Source organism: Amblyraja radiata, chromosome 32 (genome assembly GCF_010909765.2).
Source record: "Amblyraja radiata isolate CabotCenter1 chromosome 32, sAmbRad1.1.pri, whole genome shotgun sequence".
Classification (NCBI taxonomy): Eukaryota; Metazoa; Chordata; class Chondrichthyes; order Rajiformes; family Rajidae; genus Amblyraja; species Amblyraja radiata.
The window spans coordinates 12551115-12567714 of record NC_045987.1 but is presented as its reverse complement, the minus strand read 5'-3'; the positions used below and the strand labels follow the sequence as shown (position 1 = coordinate 12567714).

General features: G+C 46.6%; 1 protein-coding gene across 2 annotated transcripts in view; it reads right to left on the bottom strand.

Moving 5' to 3' along the window:
* ak1 (adenylate kinase 1) overlaps positions 1-16600 on the bottom strand; it is a 107242-nt gene that overhangs the window by 58578 nt on the left and 32064 nt on the right. For both annotated transcript variants that reach the window (XM_033048908.1, XM_033048909.1), the window contains 4 exons: positions 12760-12921; positions 9675-9847; positions 7656-7769; positions 5375-5566 (listed from right to left, as the gene is read on the bottom strand). In XM_033048908.1, the coding sequence (XP_032904799.1) occupies positions 5375-5566; positions 7656-7769; positions 9675-9847; positions 12760-12921 (641 nt within the window). The remainder of the gene's footprint in view (positions 1-5374; positions 5567-7655; positions 7770-9674; positions 9848-12759; positions 12922-16600) is intronic.

The window sequence follows — 16600 nt, the reverse complement described above, 5'->3', positions numbered from 1 at the left end:
CATGGTCAGCACGGACATTGTGGGCTGAAGGGCCTGTTCCTGAGCTGCACTGTTCTATGCCCATTGACATATTGCCAGTACACATGACAATTACACACTCTTGACAGCCAGTAAATCTTTGGAGGATTGTACAGTTGGATGTGGTACTGTACCGAGTCAACAAAGATCCCAGCCTGCACCCTGGGCCTGGTCATGTTGGCCAATCAGCCAAGTGATTCGAGCCGAGGAGGTTCCAGATAAGGGTCGGGGCTGTCCTTCCCATTGATCTCTGCTGACCCCTACTGGAAACCTCCAACTGTGCAAGTACATGAAATATACAACAGTGCAGGACAAGAACACGCCCTTTGGCTCTCAACATCTGAGCTAAACATGATGCCAAAATAACTGACTCTAATCTGCCATGTCCATGGATCCATGATCCATTCCCTGTATATCCATGCACCTATCCATAAGCCTCATAAACAACACTATCGTATCTGCCTCCACCACTACCACTTTAAACATTGCCCCTCTCACCTTAAACTATGCCCTCTAGTCTGTGATATTTCCACCCTGGGGAAAAAAGATTCTGATTGTCAACCCTCTCTGTGCCTCTCATAATTTTACATACTTCTATCAGGTCTCCTCTCAGCCTCCGGCATTCCAGATAACAATAATCAAAGTCTTTCTGACATCTCCCTATAGCTAATGGCCTCCAATCCAGGCATCATTCTGGTAAAGTGTTTAAGAAGGAACTGCAGATGCTGGAAAATCAAAGGTACACAAAAAAGCTGGAGAAACTCAGCGGGTGCAGCAGCATCTATGGAGCGAAGGAAAAAGGCAACGTTTCGGCCCGAAACGTTGCCTTTTTCCTTCGCTCCATAGATGCTGCTGCACCCGCTGAGTTTCTCCAGCTCTTTTGTGTACCTATCATTCTGGTAAACCTCTACTGCAACCAGTCCATAGCCTCCACATCCTTATTGTTATGGGGAGCATCAGTATTAGTGACGGCTACAGAAAGTTTGCCCCTCAAGATTTGAAAGGCCTTCCGGCTTTCAGAGGCCCGAATACAACGAGGGTATTATCTGCCATCAACCAATCTATGAGGTTGTAGGCGAGGATGGAATCAGTAGCAGGTGAGAATGGCCCTATTAATTGGGACAGATATCTCGACCTGTACCGCCTTAGTTAAAGGATTTAATCTTGGACTCCTTGCCTCTCGACTTTGCCAAGTCCCTGGTGTTAGTGTGAGGGGGGATAGGTACTAATAGTAAGGGGCAGTTTATTTACTTTAGAGATAATGCAGGGAAACTGGCCCTTTGGCCCATCACACTGACCCTTCACATCACTTCTCTGTTATCCCACTTTCGCACTCCCTACATACACTAGGGGCAATTTACAGAGATTAATTTACCTACAAACCCGCAGGTCTTTGGGATGTGGGAGGAAAACACAGGGAAAACGTGCAAACTCCACACAGGCAGCACCCGAGGTTGGGTTCGAACCTGGTTCTCTGGCACTGTGATGCAGCAGTTCCACCAGTTGCGCCACTGTGCCGCTCAGTCGCAGAGACAGGATGAGTGGGACTCCATCACTCCACGCGTCTCACTCTCGGCTGCTCTTGCAGCTCACTGCCTGTCCCAACATCTCCCCCACCTCTCCCCCGGAGCACGGCTGAAGAGCGGTGGTTAGTAAAGATGGCAGCGCGTCACAGCGCAGCTCAGCACAAACGTACTGCTTTGTGCAGAGTGGTGGGGACAGACTGTTGCCATCACGGTCAACATGGGCCAGATGGGCCGTAGGGCCTGTTCCTGTGCTGTGCGACTCTATAAAGGGAGATCAGTCTGAAGTAGACTCTCAAACCGAAACGTCACCCATTCCTTCTCTCCAGAGATGCTGCCTGTCCCGCTGAGTTACTCCAGCACCTTGTGTCAAACTTACACAAGAATCTCCATGGTTTCATCCTTTAAATTCTGGTACCTTTGTGGTGAATTTGAACCACATCCACTCTTTGGGTACCTAAGCTCCCAAGTTAGCTTTCAGGGTCAAGTTTCTAGTATGCTTGTTGCAGTTGAGTGATACTCCAGCTTTTTGTGTCTATCTTGTATTTACCCCCACCCCCCTCCCCTCCCACAAGAGAAACCCTGAAACAAAGGAGTGCCCAGAGCAAACAATGGGGATAGGGTACAGTTGGTGAGGCAGGGTCAGTGGAGAGAGGAACAACAGGAGCTTCCAATATGAACCTTCGTTTTTAAGACAATCGGCACAATTTCAACCCTGGTTTATGGTGTAAAAGGGACTTTATCAATCCAGCTGATTATTGTTTTATTTCCTGACGTTATTGATAAAATGGGAAGGATGTAAAATGGGGGTCGGTTCTGATAAGAGTTCCTCCCACACCATCCAAGTGTCCCCGATATTAGCAGGACCACCTGCTTAAAATGAAAGGAGCATTTCGTGAATGGGTAAATCTCCTTAATCCTTTTATTGGTAAAACCAAATAAACTCCGTGAATCAGATACACAAACAATATCAGAGTTCCCGGCAATCCACTGTAAATTGTAAGATAAAAGCAGCTGTGATAACACGATTTGATGCGAGAGTCACCAATGCTCGACAGCATGGGGGCGCCATGTAAACAGTGACTCACTGTTTAAACGGTGATATTGAAGCATGAATGATTCAAAGATGGAGAGAGAAGGGTTCAGGATGGAAGTTTCTAATAGAACCTCAATGCATAGTGTAAAGGTCACAGCTCTTCACATGGAGTACTGTGCTCAGTTTTGCTCACCCTGTTATGGGAAAGGATGTCATTAAGGATAGAGTGCAGATTTAGATTTACAAGGAAGGTAGACACAAATGCTGGACAAACTCAGCGGGTGAGGCAGCATCTATGGAGCGAAGGAAATAGGCAACATTTCGGGTCGAGACCCTTCTTCAGACTGAGGGATGTTGCCGGGAGCTAAAGGGAAAGGTCGGGCAGGCTAGGGCCTTATTCCTTGGAGTTCAGGAGACCGAGGAGATATCTTACATAGGTGTATAAGATCATGAGGGGAATAGATCGAGTGAATGGACCGAGTCCCTTCCGCAGGGTAGGAAATCAAGACTCAGAAGACATAGGCATAAGGTGAGAGGGGAAAGATTTAATACGAATCTGAGGATAGAAACATAGAAAATAGGTGCAGGAGTAGGCCATTCGGCCCTTCGAGCCTGCACCGCCATTCAATATGATCATGGCTGATCATCCAACTCTGTATCCCATCCCTGCCTTCTCTCCATACCCCCTGATCCCTTTAGCCACAAGGGCCACATCTAACTCCCTCTTAAATATAGCCAATGAACTGGCCTCAACTACCTTCTGTGGCAGAGAGTTCCAGAGATTCACCACTCTCTGTGTGAAAAAAGGATCAACTTTGTTTTCCACAGAGGTTGGAGGGTACATGGAACAAGCTGCCAGAAGATGGAACAAGCTGCCAGAAGATGTAGTTGAGCTAGGTAAATAACATTTTTAAACATTTGGACCAATAAATGGATACATAGGTTTTAGAGGGAAATAGGCCAAACGTGGGTAAACGGGAGTAGCTCAGAGGAGACAGCTTGGTCGGCATGGATGAGTTGGGTCAAAGTTTCCATGCTCTATTACCCTATTCCACAAATGTAGCTGCTCATTTGATGTATCCATCTGATCACCTTATCCCTTAGCAGAGAGAGCTGCTATAGTTTATACCGATTTTGATAAAAAAAGATTCAACAAAATCTTCAGACGCCCATATTTGCAGACCCCACACTGATCAGCCTAGTTACCAAGGAGCCAGTCTGAGCCGGATGCTAATCACATGGGCAACTCGGTCCGAAGAATGGTCCTGAGGAGAAACGTCATCTGTCCATTCCCTCCACAGATGTTTAGTTTAGTTGAGAGATACAGCGCGGAAACAGGCCCTTCGGCCCACCGGATCCGCTCCGACCAGCGATCCCCGCACATTAAAACTATCCTACACCTAGGTATGTTGCAAAGCCTACCTGAAGCGTCTTTGAAAATCTGCCGTTGCGGGTGTGCGCGATTTTGGCGCCGTTTAGAGGGGGCGGGTTTAAAACGCGATTTTCTCTAGGCTGTTCAAATCGAAGATGTTCAGCCTAGTTAATTATTAACGAAAAATCGCTGGAAGACCCCGTCGCAAAGGCTATTATTAGGTTTAAAGGCCTCGTATAATAGTTATAGTAGTTTAAAAATCAATCTCTAAACCCGCGACCGCCAGCAACCGCAGGGTCTCATAAAGCAGACAACTGAAGGAAGGTTGTATATTTTTACATTAAAAAGGGCTTCTAAAGATCCCTTTATACAAAATTTAATATTGCGAGTAGCTCAATTTGGGCCCATTATATCGCGCAGTATTTTTCTGGGCATTTGGGGCACAAATCTACCGCAATGTGAACGTTCTAAACCAGCGCGTTCCACAGGGACCCACTGGAAAGCTGATTTAAATGGGCATTTATTTACAGCAATTGAACACTGAATTCCTTCCATTTGGTCTATAAATTAATGTAAATGAGATTTTAAAATCATGTTTTATTGTGAATTATTTGTGAATATTATTTGGACATTTAGGCTATTTAAAAATGTTAATAATTTATTAAGAAATGGATAGATGTTTAGATCTAGTAATTGAAGTCTGAAATTAGCTACAATTAGGTAACTAACTAATTATATGCTTTAATTTCAGGTCATCCAAGTAAGATTATTTTATATTTGTTTCAGAATGCTTCAATCTATGATAACTGAAAATTTCATTCAGTTCTCTTAATTTTTAAGAAAGTTATGGGCTTTTGACTGTTCACGATCACAACTTTTTTGTTATGTCCATAGAAAATCAATAGGGAACAAGATGCTCATTTCCGAGTATGAAAATGGCCATAACTTTTTAAATACTTGAGATATGAAAGTGAATTAGGTGTCAAATTAAACTTATTTTTATGCTTTATCTGATGGGATAAATTACAGACTTGATTTTTTAAATCTCAAAATTTTGTAACATTGCTACTACACCCATTGGGGTTAATTTTTACATTTACCAAGCTTTTGGAGTGTGGGAGGAAACCTCGGAGAAAACCCACGGAGGTTCACGGGGAGATCGTACAAACTCCACACAGACAGGACCCGTAGTCGGGATTGAACCCGGGTCTCCGGCGCTGCATTCGCTGTAAGGCAGCAACTCTACCGCTGTGCCACCGTGATCGTCCGCTGAGTTCCTCCTGCACTTTGTGTTGTTTTTAAAATGAGTTAATTCTTTTTAGGGAGTTCTGTTTATGAATAAATATTTAACAAGGGATAATAACTCTAAATAAAGAAATACAAAAGGCTCACAATATTGTGTGCGGTTTCCCATGGCGACCTTACCCGAACAATGAGCTCCTTCTCCTGGTAATACTTGGCGATCAGGCTGATGTTCTGTTTGAAGGTTTCGACCCTGCGCTCGATGGCGTGGCTGTTGTCGTCGAGGCGGCCATGCTGCGCGGCACGGCGCTCGAGCCGTTGCCGCAGCTGTTGGTTGGAGCAAGCCAGCAGGAGCACCAGGTCTGGGGAGCCAATCTGCACAAGAAGTGGGAGAGGTTTCAGCCATCAGTGGAAGGAGGGCACTTGGCGGCAGTAGAGATAACCACGGGACAATCAGCAAAGGCAGGCACAGGCGTGAGGAAAGGGAGTTTGCTTTCTCGCTCAACGGCAAACAAGACCAAACTTGTTCAAGGTTTCTCCTGTATTATGTCAGGAGATGAACAAGACCAACCCTGCAGGCATCAATTCCAATCCCCACTGACAGGCTGAACCCTCTCTCCACACTGTGTAGACTCATACAGGATGGAAACACACCCTTCGGCCCAACTCATCCGGGCCGATAAAGATCCCCCATCTAACTAAGCTAGTACCATTCACCCACTTTATGTTTGCCCCCATATCCTTCTAAACCTTTCCTATCCATGTACCTATCCAAATGTCTTTTCACCCAGAGAGTTGTGAATCTGTGAGAGAAAGCAGGAATGGGGAACTGATTTTGGATGATCAGCCATGATTAAATAGAATGGCGGTGTTGGCTCGAAGGGCCAAATGGCCTTCAATTGCGCCTATTTTCTATGTTTCTATGTCTTTTAAATATTGTTTTGGTACCTGCCTCAACGACCTCCTCGGGAAGCTCATTCTATTTTACATCACCCCTCAGGTTCTTTCCCCTCTCACCTTAAACTTATGCCGTCTAGTTTTTGATTCCCTACCTTGGCAAAACGACTGTGCATTAAACCTATATTTTCCCCCTCATGATTTTATATATGTAGCACCATAAGATCACCACTCAATCTTCTGTGCTCCAAGGAATAAAGCCCTAGCCTGCCCAACCTCTCTCTAGATCTCAGGCCCTCGAGTCCATTGCAACCAAGATGCCCCATTTAAACTAATTCTATTTTGCATGCATTTGCCCATAGCCCTCTAAACCTTTCCTCTCCATGTACAGTATCTGTCCAAATGTCTTCTAAAAGTCATAATGGTATCAGCTTCTTTAGCTCCTTCTGGTAGCACCTTCCAGATCCCGACTGCACACAGAGTGGAAAAATTGCCGCTGAGGCCCCTCTGAAATCTCTCCCCTCCCACCTGAAGCGAATGCCCTCTAGTTTTAGAATCCGCCACCCTGAGAAAAAGATTGTGATTGCTGACTTTATCCATGCCCCTCATGATCTTGCACACCTCAGTGTGGTCATCCCCTCAGCCTCCTACGTTCCAAAGGAAAAAAAAGTCCCAGCCCATACAACCTGTCCGCAAGCTTTGTTCCCTTCTTAAACTGCAACCCTTCCAAATCAGAGCAAATAGATCTCCCCCCCTCTTTGCTCCATCAAACATCACAAGAGAAGACTCCTGTATCAAGCCATGACAAGGGTGAGTGGCTCGCCCACTTCCTACCTCAGCACAGTCTGAAGGTCTCGTTCCCCACCCTGTCCCACATACACCATGTGGCACCTTCCTCCCGGACCATTGATATGATCCCTATTAACCTACCATTCCGATATGATTCCTAATGAATTGACATCATTCCTCTGGACGGGAATCCCAATTGACACCGCCTTCCACCTCACCCCGTCTCCTTCTTTTAAGTGACGTCGCCATTTGATGACCTCATTCCCGGTCACGTGACACTGGCCCACCACGCGTTGCCAGGGAGACGCGGCCTCATGGCACTGCTGGGGCCAGGTTCAGACAAGCGACCTCTCACCCCTGTCTCCCTTGTCTTCCATCCCCCTGCAGTGGACTTTAGGGGCCGGTGAAGCAGCCTCTATAGTTTAGAGAGTTTAGAAATACAGCGCGGAAACAGACCCTTCGGCCCACTGAGTCCGCACCGGCCAGCGATCCCCGCATATTAACACATTCTTATACACACTAGGGACAATTTTACACTTGCACCAAGGCAATTAAACTACAAACCTGCACGTCTTTGGGGTGTGGGAGGAAACCGAAGATCTCGGAGAAAACCCACGCGGTCATGGGGAGAACGTACAAACTCCACACAGACAGCACCCGCAGTCAGGATCGAACCCGGGTCTCCGTCGCTGCAAGTGCTGTAAGGCAGCAACTCTACCGCTGCTCCACCATGCCACCCCCTACCTGAAACCCAGGGAAATGCCACCCAGAGCCCCACCTGCTCTTCAAAGGTGAAGGCCTGGCTGATCTCCTTGGGAAACCCATCCACGATGAAGCCCTTTGCATCCGGGTGCCTCATGAACTGGTGCTTCAGCTCCTCAATGGCAGTTTCCTGAGAATGCAGGAAGGTGGCACTTTAGAAAAATGTTGGTACATTTCTGAACATTGTAAACAGTAAAGTTATAAGCAGGACTAGCCCATCAGATTCAAAGGTGGTGCTCTCAAGAATAGAGTTGAGTGGGAAGAACAAGAGAAAGAGAGTCAGAGTCCCCTTCGGCCGAGTCGAACAAGTTGCCCCATCTAAGCTAGCCCCATTTGCCAATGTTTGGCCCATAAGCCTCTAAAGCTTTCTTATCCGTGTCCCTGTTCAAATATCTTTTAAATGTTGTTATTGTTCCACCCTTGGAAAAAGGTTCAGACCGTTTACCCAAGCTATGCTTCTCATGACTGGATAGACTCGGCTTGTACTCGCTAGAATTTAGAAGATTGAGGGGGGATCTTATAGAAACTTACAAAATTCTTAAGGGGTTGGACAGGCTAGATGCAGGAAGATTGTTCCCGATGTTGGGGAAGTCCAGAACAAGGGGTCACAATTTAAGGATAAGAGGGAAATCTTTTAGGACCGAGATGAGGAAAACATTTTTCACACAGAGAGTGGTGAATCTCTGGAATTCTCTGCCACAGAAGGTAGTTGAGGCCAGTTCATTGGCTATATTTAAGAGGGAGTTAGATGTGGCCCTTGTGGCTAAAGGGATCAGGGGGTATGGAGAGAAGGCAGGTACAGGATACTGAGTTGGATAATCAGCCATGATCATATTGAATGGCGGTGCAGGCTCGAAGGGCCGAATGGCCTAATCCTGCACCTATTTTCTATGTTTCTATGATGTTTTATACTTCTATCAGGTCTCTCCTCAACCTCTAGCGCTACAGAGGCAGAAACCATTTCCATGCAAGATTGAGGAGCGGGGGTCTAAGGGCAACTGGCACACGAGGGGAGTTACGGGCAGCATGGGTCAGCAATACATTCATTGATTGTTGAGGCACACCCGAGGGGCCTGATGGCTCATGCTCCTATTTATTGATCTTAATTTACTTTAAAGATACAACACGGAAACAGGCCCTTTGGCCCACCGAGTCCAGGCCGACCACCAATTGCACTTGTTATGCATTATCCCACATTCTCATCCATTCCCCGCGCGCTAGGGGCAATTTACAGAGGCCGATTGACCTACAAACCCGCATGTCTTTAGGATGTGGGAGGAAACCAGAGCACCCGGAGAAAACCCAAGCGGTCACAGGGAAAACGTGCAAACTCCACAAAGGAAGCACACGACGTCAGGATAGAACGCGGTCTCTGTGATTCTATGAGGCAGTGGCTCTACCAGCCATGCCAAGGTTTAAAGCAATAACAATTCTAATCTAATACTCCTTAAATGAATATGTTCAATTTTGGTCTCCTAATTTGAAGAAGGACATTCATTCCTGGGATGGCATATGATGAAAGAATGGGTCGACTGGGCTTGTATTCACCAGAATTTAAAAGCATGAGAGTGGATCTTACAGAAACATATAACATTCTTAAAGGATTGGACAGGCTAGATGCAGGAAAAATGTTCCCGATGTTGGGGGAGTCCAGAACCAGGGGTCACAGTTTAAGAATAAGGGGTAGGCCATTTAGGACCGAGATGAGGAAAAACATTTTCACCCAAAGAATTGTGAATCTGTGGAATTCTCTGCCACAGGAGGCAGTGGATGCCAAATCACTGGATGTTTTCAAGAGAGAGTTATATTTAGCTCTTAGGGCTAAGGGAATCAAGGGATGTGGGGGGAAAGCCAGAACGGGGTACTGATTTTAGATGATCAGCCATGATCAAGTTGAATGGCAGTGCTGGCTCGAAGGGCCGAATGGCCTACTCCTGCACCTATTTTTCTACGTTTCTAATAATAACTAGTAGAGTTGAGCCCCTTGACGCTTGACGCACACCCCTGTCTCGGTCAGGCTGCGAGATGTCCTCACCGGAGGTGCCAGCTCTCCGTTGGAGATGATCTGTGCAATCAGCTCCCACTTGCAGTCGCTGGTGGCGTGGTGAAGCATCTGTCGACGCAGGATCTCCCCCACCGAGATGGACACAAAGCCGTAACGCTGGGCCATCTTGGCGCTCTGCGTGCCCTTGCCGCTCCCCGGACCACCTGCAGAGGGGGAAGAGATCGGAGCGAGTGAGGAACAGAGACGCGAGTGAGGAACAGAGACAGTCATATGCCGACCAAGTTGTCATATTGGGCTATTCCCATTTCCCTACATCTGCCCCATTTGCCTCTAAACCATTCTTGGCCTTGCATCAATCCAAACGTCTTTTAAAATAACTAATTGTATCCTTCACTAGAGCTTCTCCTCGCCACTCATTCGAGATACGGACTATCCTCCAAGGGAAAAAGTTGCCCCTCAGGTTCTTCTTAAATCTCCCCCCTCTCACCTTAAGCATATGTTTCAAATCCTGTACCCTGAGAGAAAAAGGCAGTGAACATTTACTTCATCCATGCTCCTCATGGTCTTGTACGCCTCAATAAGTTCACCCCTCAAACAACTATGCTCCACAAAACGTCCTAGCATATCCAACGTCTCCCTGTAAAGGGCTTGTCCCACTTTCATGACCTAATTCACGACCTTTTTTTACTCATGGACATTTTTCATCATGCTAGAAAAACGCCCCGACCTACCTGATGCCACAAGTACCTACGAATAGCATCACGGCCTGCTACGACCTACCTACCACCTCGTGACAACCATGCTGCGAGTATGAGTCAAGGGCAAACTCGGCAGAGGTCGTGAATTTGATCGTGAAAGTGGGACAGGCCCTGTAACACATTGGCTCTGCAAACATCTGCGGATCAGAGCAGAAAGGGGAAATTAAATTGTGCTCCAATAAAATTATACTTCAAATCTGAAGTTTATCGTTCTGTTCCGCCATGTTTCTTGGCATCACGGCCAATGCCTCCTCCTCCTCCGCTGATGTATAATCATCCTGATGTGAACAGGACATTTTGAAGCTCGGTTCTCAAACAAAATTAAGCCTGATAACAGAGGGAAAGAAGCTGTTCCCAGGTCCGCTGGTGCACGTTTGCAAGCTTCTGTATCTACTGATAGCACGCATGTTCATAGGCACAGAATCAGGCCCTTCGGCCATGCCGGCCACCAAGCCCCAGTCGACACTTGGTCCATGCGGCTAGATGACCATCTTGGTAAACAGTCGGCGAGACTCAGCGTGAGACTCGTTTGTTGATGGTAGGGTTGAGGGAGTTGCCACACCAGCCGGTCCCCACTGGAAAGATGCCACTTAAATACTCCACGGTTGGCAGGCACTTTGCTTATTAGTGCCACCTGCGCCCAGCCAACTGCTGCTGTTCATTGCAAAGGACCAAACTGGGTAATTAGTGCCTGAAGCATGTGCCTGTGGATATTAATAGACCTCCTTTAATTAACAATATTTTAATATTAATAAACAAATCAGCTTTCCTCTCGAGGAATAATTTTGTCGGCTCTTTATTCTCACGGTTTGTGTGCCAAGTTCTGAACGAAGCAAGCTAAATAATTAAAACAGAATGAATCGCAAGTGAATTCGGACCGCACTCAAGCCAATCTGTTCACCACTGGAGTGATCCCAGGAAGATGAGCCCAGATCCCTCGTTATTTTCAGTGTTGATCTAAAACCCTTGGTGGTGGAGCTGTCTAGCACGGAAACAGGCCCTTTGGCCCATCTTGGCGATGCCGAACATGCTGGCATACACGGCTGGTCCCATCTCCCAGCATTTGGCCATCATAGCCCTCTATCCATGTACGTGTGCGCAGAAGGGCATGTTTCCCTGTTGTACAGCTCCATGTTTCTACTGGCCTTCAGGACTCACCGGAGTGCAGCCCAGTTTTGGAAAGATAATGTTGTACGGGTGGCACAGTGGCACACCTGTGGCCTCACAGTGCCACAGACCCAGGTTCTATCCTGACCTCAGGCGCTGTCTGAATGGAGTTTGCACCTTGCCCCTGCGACCGTGTGGGTTGTTTCCGGTTTCCATCCACACCCGTAAAACGTGTGTTTGTCGATGAATTGGCCTCTGTACATTGAAGGTGCATGCAGGGAGTGGATGAGAAAGTCGGGGTAACATAAGAGCTAGTGTGAACAGGTGATCGATGGCTGGCGTGGGTTTGGTGGGCCGAAGGGCCTGCTTCGATGATGTATCTCCAAACTAAACCCAGCTTCCATCTGGTGCACAGCAAGCGCCCACAGACTGCAACTGTGATGGCACACTTTGGGCAGAGGTAACAGGGACACAGCAAGGATGGGGTACACGGAGACCACACACTGGGTTAACCTCAAACACAAGACCAATGTTCTCCTTGTCAACCCTAATTCTGAGTCAACTCAAGCAGGATGGTAGCTACTGAGCTACTACTTTTTATTTTTATTTCAACAATAAACTTTATTCAGAACAAAATTTATAAACACAAAACAAAAAATGTGCAAAAATTCCCGGTACATTCTCAGTGTCCCTACTTCCAATAGTGTCATACTCAGTAGTATTTGCAGCCATCAGCCATGCATTGCCAGTCATGTGGCCTCCCGGGCTGATTTCCCCTCCCTTGTAAAAGGGGCGTCTCCACCAGACTCTTCCCCATCAATGTCCAGCTGCAGAAGGACTCTAGACTGTGGTCCTCCCCCACAGAGCCTTGACGTTGGCTGCACCAAGCTTCAGTGGTGCTTCACTGCTTCACCACTCCTACAGCCTGGAGCAGGCCTGCCGGCAACATTCCCCGATGGACATCTGGCTGTGCTACCGGGCCATAACAGCTACAACACTATAATGAAGCAGCTATTACAGTGCGATATACACCCAACGTCTTGACCACATTACGTTAGTGTCAGACAATCTCATAGTCAGGGCCAAAATAGTTGTGTTATTATTGGTCAACCCGACACCTACACACGACCACTGTGCCCAAGCCTTTGGTCGTCTGTCCTGACACCTCAACATCAAGCAGAATGTAAACAAATCACTTGTTCTGGCCAGGACCAGCAATAAACCAAGACTGAAGAAAAGCAGAGACTTACCAATCACAAAAATAATGCATGGCCTCGGCTTGCATGGGTCGAAGACGTCGTATTCTTGAATCAGGCCCGAGGATTCTGTCATATCCGAGTCACTCTCGATTGAAAACTGGGCTTGGATTGGAGGCAGTCGATCGTAGCGACGATGCGGGGCCACTCCTGCCTCTGACAGAAACAAAGGCTGATTAGTAAAGTACAGGCCCGCTCAATGGTGTGTGTGTGTGTGTGTGTGTGTGTGTGTGTGTGTGTGTGTGTGTATATGTGTGTGTGTGTGTGTGTGTGTGTATGTATATGTGTGTATATGTGTGTGTGTGTGTGTGTGTATGTATACGTGTGTATATGTGTGTGTGTGTGTGTATATATGTGTGTGTGTGTGTGTGTGTGTGTGTGTGTGTGTATGTATATGTGTGTGTGTGTGTGTGTGTGCATGTGTGTGTCTATCTGTGTGTGTGTGTGTGTGTCTCTGTCTGTGTGTGTGTGTGTGTGTGTGTGTGTGTGTGTGCGTGTGTGTGTGTGTCTCTGTGTGTGTGTGTGTGTGTGTGTGTATATCTGTGTGTGTGTGTGTGTGTGTGTGTGTGTGTGTGTGTGTGTCTGTGTGTGTGTATGTCTCTCTATGTATGTGTGCACCTCTCTCTCTCTCTCTCTCTCTCTCTCTCTTTCAGTATGTGTATGTGTGTGCCTGTTTCTCTCACCATGTCTCTCCCTCTCTCAGTGTGTGTCTCTCACTCAGTATATGTCTCTGTTGCTCACTGTGTCTCTCTCCCTCCCCACTCCCTGCAGATGCTGCCCAATTGATTGGATGTTCCCAACATTTCCAGTTTTTATTTCACATTCCTCTGTCATTATTTAAGATCAATTGGATTGAAATTGACCTCAGATTTGTGAATAAGAATGTAATAAATAAAATCAGAGTTGGCCATTCGGCCCATAATGGCTGTTCTGCCATTCAGTAAGAACATGCCCAATCTTTTACATCAATGTCAGTTTAATGCTTAGACCCCATGTGCCTCAATTCCCTCAACATATAAATACCCCTCCATCTCCTGTCCACCATGAATATACTATAACTAAGCCTCCACATCCATCCTTGGTAGAGTATTGCAACTGGTTCCTTTTGTACGTTAAAGAAATTCCAGTAATTCAGCACGGAAACAGGCCATTCAGCCCAACATCCATGCCAACCAGGATGCCCCATCCAAATTTCTTCTCATCTGTCCTCAATGCTGACACCTGACGTTGAAACTAACCTCTGGTGCAAGGCACTCCAGCCCAAAGCAACTTTAACCCCACACGTTCAACACCCTTAACAATGTATACATTTCAATGAGCTCACCACTCATTCTTCTCAACTCTGGAGAATGTAGGCCCATTTGTTTAATCTCCACTCATATGACACACCTACCATCAACATGTATTTTCTTCTTCCTCCTTGCATTCACTGGAGGAGCCACTTGGTCCTGTAATCAATGGCATTCCGCCAGTATTTCTAACTCATAACTAGTACCGATATATCAGCCTAGAAGTATCACAAAGGAAATGTATTCCCTCCACAGTGCTAAGGCACAAAGTGAACTTTAACCATCCATCTCCTACCTGAAAATCAACAAATTTTAGAGCTGTATAGCACGGGAACAGGCCATTCAGCCCACCTTATCTATACTGGCCAAGACGGCATACTGGGCTGGTCCCATTTGCCTGCATTTGGCCCATATCCCTCTAAGTCCTTCCTTTCCATACAGTTGTCCAAATGTCCTTTAATAGTTGTAATTGGATCTGCTTCTCTAGCTTCCCCTGACATCTTGTTCCAGGTACAAACTACCCTCTGAGTTCCAACTTGAATCTCTCCCCTCTCACCTTAAACCTACGTCCTTTAGTTTTAGGATCGTTAAGATCAAACAGATTAAAAATAACTCTCATCTGTATCCATCTATCACTTTGTCCCACTCTCACCTCCCTTTTCCAGCTTTCTCTCCCCCCCCCCCCGCCCCCGATCCATCAGTCTGAAGTAAAGTCCCAGCCCGAAACGTTGTCTGTCCATTCCCTCCGCAAATGCCGCCTGACCCACTGAGAATTCCGTCAACACTGTGTGTTTTGCAGATGCCCAACTAGAAACTGGAATGTTTCCAGATTTAATCTTTATCCTGGGCTGCAAATTCCTGACTGCCAATATCTTAGGTAGACAGCTCGGATAGTGCATAATGTTATCAGCTTACAGCTAATGGTCAGCTTGCGATGTTCACAATCTCTCTCTGGGATTGAAACAACATGGGTCACTTAAAAGGAAGTTCGTTGTTTAACTGTGGCATACTCAGCATGATAGATTTGCAACATCAGTGGGGCGAAGGGCTTGTTTCCACGCTCTATCTCCAAACTAAATTAAAAAGTCCTGGCCTGAAATGTCACCCACCCACGTCCTCCAGAGATGCTGCCTGACCTGCTGATTTACTCCAGCACATTGTGTTCCATCTGGGGTTATTATTACAGATATTCGACTCTGATCAGCAACTTTCAGAGATAATTTGTGCCTGCAATTATAATCTCAAACCACAGGCGTCTTTTAGAGTTGTTTCGGTGTACAGGTTAACCACATCTGATCATCGCTGTACAGAGCAGTCGGCATATTGAAAACACTCAAAGCTTTCAAGTTGAACCCGCAAAGGCCAGACTCGCAGGGCAGCTTGCAAAGAGGAACAGCGTGTGACGGCTTGGTTATTTTGTGGTGTGGGCTTGGCTATGAAATGGCCCGGGACATCTGCTCCCCCTCCCCCCCCCCAACTCTGCTCCAAACACCTGAGAACAAGCGTAGGTAAAGACAAGAAGCCTGTGGTCAAGAATGTGGAAAATAGAAATAGAACACTTCAGACAATTAGACAGTTTTAAACCAAAGAGTTGTCACGCATTTCCATCACGTTATTATTTTTAACTTCTGTCCAGGTGCACTGCGGGTTCCAACTGCTCACTAACGGCAAGATTAATCACAAAATGCTGCCCAAACCAACATGCAGGACTCCCTCCCTAAGTACAAGGGTGAAGAGGGCAGACTATTTATTTTGTTCATTCTACCAGATCAGTGCAGCCTTTGCCGTTCACCACTAATTGTTCTCGGGAAGGATGGGGGCGTACTGTGTTCTTAAACCAGTCCTTCTGGCGAAGGTGCTCCCACCCACAGAGCTATTGGGCAGAGAGCTCCAGGATTTAGACCCAGTAACAATGAAGGGCTTCTGATATATCTACAGGAATAGGTATCTCAACAAGGCAGACAATATAGCCATAGACCCACACCATCCTGGCCATGCTCTCATTCCTCTGCTACCATCGGGAAGAAGGTACAGGAGCCTGGGAACTATGACCTCCAGGTTCAGGAACCGCTTCTTCCCAGCCACCATCAGGCTCTTGAACACCGCACAATACTGACATTAGCAACTATAAACTTCGATGGGCAGTTGGATTTGTCCCAACATGGTTACCTAATATTACTGGTATTAATTTAATGCATTATTGATCGTATATTTATCGGTGTGTTATAGGTTTGTTTGTTATTGTCACATGTACCTAGGTACAGTGAAAAGATTTGCTTTGCATGCTACCCAGGCAGGGCAGAAAATATCACACATAAATACAATCAAACCAAACTCAAGTACAATAGGTCGAGCAAAGGGGAAGAAACAGAGCACAGAATATAGTTCTCAGCATTATCGTGCACCAGTTCCAGAGACAAAGTCCAATGTCCGTTATAGGGTCCAGGTGAATTGGACAGTTTTGGAAGAATCGTTCAGAAGTCTAACAGAGGGGAAGAAACGGTTCCTGAGTCTGGTGTGTACTTTCAAGCTTCTGTACCTTGTGC